The sequence below is a fragment of the Carassius gibelio genome, chromosome A13 (genome assembly GCF_023724105.1).
Source record: "Carassius gibelio isolate Cgi1373 ecotype wild population from Czech Republic chromosome A13, carGib1.2-hapl.c, whole genome shotgun sequence".
Taxonomy (NCBI): Eukaryota; Metazoa; Chordata; class Actinopteri; order Cypriniformes; family Cyprinidae; genus Carassius; species Carassius gibelio.
This window is the reverse complement of record NC_068383.1, coordinates 27,788,014-27,794,088: the sequence shown is the minus strand read 5'-3', so window position 1 is coordinate 27,794,088 and position 6,075 is coordinate 27,788,014. Positions and strand designations below refer to the sequence as shown.

The 6,075-nt window shown below is 44.4% G+C and overlaps 1 protein-coding gene across 1 annotated transcript; it reads left to right on the top strand.

The window, feature by feature from the left end:
- Positions 1-1,131: 1,131 nt before the first annotated feature.
- On the top strand, positions 1,132-3,877 carry LOC128026741 (uncharacterized). The gene is made up of 2 exons (XM_052614012.1): positions 1,132-1,816; positions 2,782-3,877. The coding sequence occupies exons 1-2, from the start codon at positions 1,259-1,261 to the stop codon at positions 2,905-2,907; spliced, it is 684 nt and encodes a 227-aa protein (XP_052469972.1). The 5' UTR covers positions 1,132-1,258; the 3' UTR covers positions 2,908-3,877.
- The last annotated feature ends 2,198 nt before the right edge of the window (positions 3,878-6,075 follow it).

The following is a 6,075-nucleotide window of genomic DNA, read 5'->3' as shown; positions in this document are numbered from 1 at the left end:
GAAAACACAATCATTTTAAGTTCACCTCACTACAACAAATTTTTGAGTTAACAGAACTTATTTAAATTAAGTCCAATGAACTTTCGTTATTATTTCAGTGCAATTAACTAATTTCATTTGATTAATTTCATTGTTCGGTTTTACAGTGTACATACTCTAGCAGAGGAACAAAAAAACAATACAAACGATTACAATAAGGGGCATATTCAGAAAAAGAACCAAACCCAGCCACATATACATGTTACAAACAAACAAACAAAATAATAATAAAATAAAATAACAAGGGAGCTATAAATTAACCTGTACAACAACCTATAGAAACAAAGGAGCAGTACAACACTCAAAACAGTAAAAATTCTGTTATGTCACAAAGTATTTTTTTGGCTGACTTGTACATTTTAATTTTATGGAGAGATGAAAAAAAAAGTTTGAAATCATTGATGAAACAATTAAATGATGGCTTAGAATTTTTCCATTTACTACAGTGAATATGATATTTACACAGAAGAATGGTCACATTAATTAAGTCCGAAACGGACAGATCCAAATTAACCACAAAATACAGAATATCAACAGTATCAAGCAAAGGAACACCATCTATTTTTAGAGACAACCAATCCTTTATATCTTTCCAAAATTCTTTGGTAACCGGACAAAAGACAAATGAATGTTCCACTGTTTCCTCAAATTCTCCACAAAATACACAAGCGTCCACCACGAATTTAAATCGCTTTTTAAGAAATTCAGCAACTGGATAAATATTACGTATTATTTTAAAATGAGTTTCTTTAACTTTGGGAGAAACAGGCCATCTAATAAATTTTGAGACAGCCTTTACCATAGTGTCACACCTGGACTCATTTAGTGTGTTTTTGCCCGTGACCCAGTTTCTGTCTTTCCGTGTTTTGGTTTGATTAGTTCCCAGGTGTGTCTATTCTCTTCCTCATGTGTGTTAATTTAGTGATTCCATCCACCTGTGTTTCCCCATTATCCGCTGTACATAAGCCTTGTCCTTTCAGTTCTGTTTTGTCGGGTCTCTTCATTTGCTACTAACGTGTGTCTACCTCTGTGCTCCATGTTGGATATCCCCTGTGTTGGATATAATAAAAGCCTTATTTCGTTTATCCTCGGCTCCGTGTTCCTTCAGGCAGCGTAATCCGTGACAGAAGACCCGACCATAAAAAAGAAAGTTTAAAACTGCGTCTTTCCCTCCGTTTTGCTTTCGTTTTTTCTCAGTCTTTTTGTTTTGTAGTGTTTGATGGATCCCCTCTCTAGCCCCGGATTCCTCCTCCTCATGCTGGAGCAGGAAGGACGCTCTCTCGAGGACCACACCAGATGGTTTCTGCTATTAGCTAATGCCACCAGCTACCCGGACGACGCGCTCTGCACCTTCTACAACACCAGCCTGAACTCCAAATGCAGAGCGTTGTCGTCCGAAGATGGTCCTCGGGAGGATTTCGCCGCATTCGTGGAGTGGACTCTGGCGAGAAATGGCTCATCTTTCACCATCTGCCCCATAGAGGACCTCGCCAGCCCCACTCCCGACCCAGAGACCAGCCAGCCACCATCACGCCGCACGGAGCCAGAGCCCACCGCAGCCGCAGAGCCCGAGCCATCCACTGACAGGGAACAGGATCTCGAGAGTGCGACTGACCAGGTGTGTGAGCCGGCAACACCGTGCATCGTGGGAGTCCTCGTGGAGATCGAGGGCGTGGAGGAAAGCCCTGCCCACACTCCTGCGACTGAGGGTGAGCCGTATACAGTCTCTGAAAGTCATATGGAGCAAGTTCTGGATCTGATGGACTGGTCTATGGAGGTAATCCCTAATTTTCCTGTTTCCCCGCTGGTTCCGTCCAGCCCTGATTCCCCTGTATACCCTCTCAGTCTCCCACTCCTACCTCCTCCAGTCATTTCCTCTGCTCCATTTCCGCTGGTTCCGCCCAGCCCTGAGTTTTCTGTTTCTCCGCTGGTTCCGCCCAGCCCTGAGTTTTCTGTTTCTCCGCTGGTTCCGCCCAGCCCTGAGTTTTCTGTTTCTTCGCTGGTTCCGCCCAGCCCTGAGTTTTCTGTTTCTCCGCTGGTTCCGCCCAGCCCTGAGTTTTCTGTTTCTCCGCTGGTTCCGCCCAGCCCTGAGTTTTCTGTTTCTCCGCTGGTTCCGCCCAGCCCTGAGTTTTCTGTTTCTTCGCTGGTTCCGCCCAGCCCTGAGTTTCCTGTGTCTCCGCTGGTTCCGCCCAGCCCTGAGTTTCCTGTTTCTCCGCTGGTTCCGCCCAGCCCTGAGTTTCCTGTTTCTCCGCTGGTTCCGCCCAGCCCTGAGTTTCCTGTGTCTCCGCTGGTTCCGCCCAGCTCTGAATCTTCTGTGTCTCCGCTGGTTCCGCCCAGCTCTGAATCTTCTGTGTCTCCGCTGGTTCCGCCCAGCTCTGAATCTTCTGTGTCTCCGCTGGTTCCGCCCAGCTCTGAATCTTCTGTGTCTCCGCTGGTTCCGCCCAGCTCTGAATCTTCTGTGTCTCCGCTGGTTCCGCCCAGCTCTGAATTTTCTGTGTCTCCGCTGGTTCCGCCCAGCCATGATTTTTCTGTTTCACCACTGGTTCCGCCCAGCCCTGAATCTTCTGTTTCACCACTGGTTCCGCCCAGCCCTGAATCTTCTGTGTCTCCTGTATTCCCTCCCGGCCTCCCTCTCCCACCTCCTCCAGGACCTGCTGGTCCCTCTGCTCCACTTTCGCTGGTTCCGTCCAGTCCTGATCCTCCTGTCCTTCCTCCCATCCTTCTCCTCTCTCCTCCTCCTAGACCAGCCAGTTCCTCGTCATCCCTGCTGGTGCCAGTCAGTCCCGCAGCTCACCCTCAGTCCGCGCCATCGGGGCGCGATGGTTCGCCGCTGGACTGCCAGTCTCCAGCTCCGCCTTGGCGCGTTAAGGCCCTGTCTCCGCCTCCAGCCTCCGAGCCCTGGACTCCTCCTCGGTCCTTCGACCCAGCGGCTCCGCCTTGGCTCTTAGCTCCCTCGTCTCCACCGTGGCCTGTCATCCCACCTGCTCCACCGGGCTCCCTCGTCCCTCCGGCTCCACCTTGGTCAGTCGTCGACCATCCGCCGCCTCGGGACTCCACTCCTCTGGTTCCACCTCGTCACTCCATCCCTCCGGCTCTGTCAGGCTCCTCCTTCCCTCCGGTTCCACCTCCATCCTCGGTCACTCCGGCTCCACAGCGGTCTGCCAGGACCCCGCCTCCACCTTGGTCGCCTGAGCCTTCAGCTCCACCTAGGCCCTCCGGATCCTCGTCGTCACCCTGGCTCTGCGGCTGTGCTGCTCCATCTTGGGCTCCTCACCCACCGGTGCAGTCTCCGTCTGTCGGCCCCCTGGTGTCGTCGACCCTTCCTTCACCATGGCTCCTCTCGCCGTCGACTCCACCTTGGATCTCCGTCCTGGCTGGTCTCTGGTGGACCATCTGGCTCCTCCTGCTCCTGTCTCCTCCCTGGCTCCTTCCTCCGTCTCCTCCCTGGCTCCTCCTTCTGTGGTCCCTGTCTGCTGGCCCCCTCCTGGGAGTCCGTCCTCCACCGGAACCTCCTCCCAAGTTCCCACCCACGCCTCCCCCTGTTGTTTCTACGGTGCGAGGACGCACCTACCGGGAGGGGGGAGTACTGTCACACCTGGACTCATTTAGTGTGTTTTTGCCCGTGACCCAGTTTCTGTCTTTCCGTGTTTTGGTTTGATTAGTTCCCAGGTGTGTCTATTCTCTTCCTCATGTGTGTTAATTTAGTGATTCCATCCACCTGTGTTTCCCCATTATCCGCTGTACATAAGCCTTGTCCTTTCAGTTCTGTTTTGTCGGGTCTCTTCATTTGCTACTAACGTGTGTCTACCTCTGTGCTCCATGTTGGATATCCCCTGTGTTGGATATAATAAAAGCCTTATTTCGTTTATCCTCGGCTCCGTGTTCCTTCAGGCAGCGTAATCCGTGACACATAGTGGACTGCGATAGAAATTCAGGAACCAGCAGTGGTTTGTTAAAATCTGTATATATTTTAGATCTTAACACCAAACCCATTACCTTATTATTACATTTCTTATCAACTAAATCTAGACCATTAATCAGTAGGGCCGGAAGAGAAGGCTTGCTATTGTAATATTTTAAAATACCACAAATTAAATGTAAAAGGGGAAGAGGAACGGCTTTACAGATTTTGTCAAATTCTTTTGTTGTACAAGCCACATCGTATTTCTCTTTGAAACTCTCAAAACTAAGGAACTGTGATCAAGGATATCAGTCACAAATAAAACGCCCTTCTCAAACCAATTCCTCTTAAATAATGATTTTTATTTATTAAAATGACCCTATTATTCCAGAGTGTGGATCTATGGGGAGTAAAATTATGTGTAAATATCATTTTCCAAAAATGAAGGATTTGTTTATGGAAATTAGACAATCTAAGAGGGATTTTATTAACTTCAAAATCACACCTTGAAAGAAATTCCAGGCCACCTAACTTATGGAACAACCTTCTGGGAATGTGGAACCACATTGAATTTGGTTGAGAAAGAAACTCTTTAATCCACTTAATCCTAAACACACCTACTAGTGCCTCAAAGTCAATGGCCTTAATTCCACCTTCATTATAATCTCTGACTAGTTGAGATCTCTTAATATAGTGGGTTTTATTTCTCCACAAAAAATTGAATAAAACAGAGTTGGCTTTACTAATATTGCTGGAGGAGACATAAAGAGAGTGACAAAGATAAGATAATTTGGATATACCTTCAGCTTTAGACAGAATAACTCTACCAAATAGTGTTAAATCTCTGGTTAACCAATGACTTAAGGACTTATCCATAACAATGATTTGATTGGCAATATTTACATCTTGTCTTCTAATTGGGTTTTTAGATATTGTGATTCCAAAATATTTTACTTCTTGAACAACTTTAATATTACTAATGGTAGAATCCACACTTGTATGAACTGGAAGTAATTCACATTTATTTAAATTAAGAGTTAAGCCAGAAGCTTTAGAGAAAGTCTGAATGATATTAATTGTTTTTTCAATCATAGATTTGTCTTTTAGAAAAATAGATCTATCATCAGCAAATTGGCTTAACCTAAACTCTTTATCAAATATAATAATACCTTGTAAATCATGTGAATTATTAATAAGTAATGTTAATAACTGAGTAGTCAAAATGAAAAGTTTTGGAGAAATGGGGCAACCTTGTCTTATTCCTCTTGACACTATAAAACTAGAACTCATACCAGAATTTAACGAGACATAGCTACTAATATCAGTGTAAAACATTTTGATAATGCTACAAAATTTCTCTCCAAAACCAAGAAAACGTAAAGATTCTAAAAGGAAGGGATGTTCAATAGTGTCAAATGCCTTAAAAAAAGTCCAAAAACATAATATAACTGTCTGTGTTAATAAAGTCACTATAGTCTAAAATATCCAGTATTAATCTAGTATATACTAGATTAGACCATTAAGATAACACCATTAATTCGAACCTCAATAAACCAAACAATAAGGACGATGCGCAGGAACGAATGTGTAAATATCATTTTCCAAAAATGAAGGATTTGTTTATGGAAATTAGACAATCTAAGAGGGATTTTATTAACTTCAAAATCACACCTTGAAAGAAATTCCAGGCCACCTAACTTATGGAACAACCTTCTGGGAATGTGGAACCACATTGAATTTGGTTGAGAAAGAAACTCTTTAATCCACTTAATCCTAAACACACCTACTAGTGCCTCAAAGTCAATGGCCTTAATTCCACCTTCATTATAATCTCTGACTAGTTGAGATCTCTTAATATAGTGGGTTTTATTTCTCCACAAAAAATTGAATAAAACAGAGTTGGCTTTACTAATATTGCTGGAGGAGACATAAAGAGAGTGACAAAGATAAGATAATTTGGATATACCTTCAGCTTTAGACAGAATAACTCTACCAAATAGTGTTAAATCTCTGGTTAACCAATGACTTAAGGACTTATCCATAACAATGATTTGATTGGCAATATTTACATCTTGTCTTCTAATTGGGTTTTTAGATATTGTGATTCCAAAATATTTTACTTCTTGAACAACTTT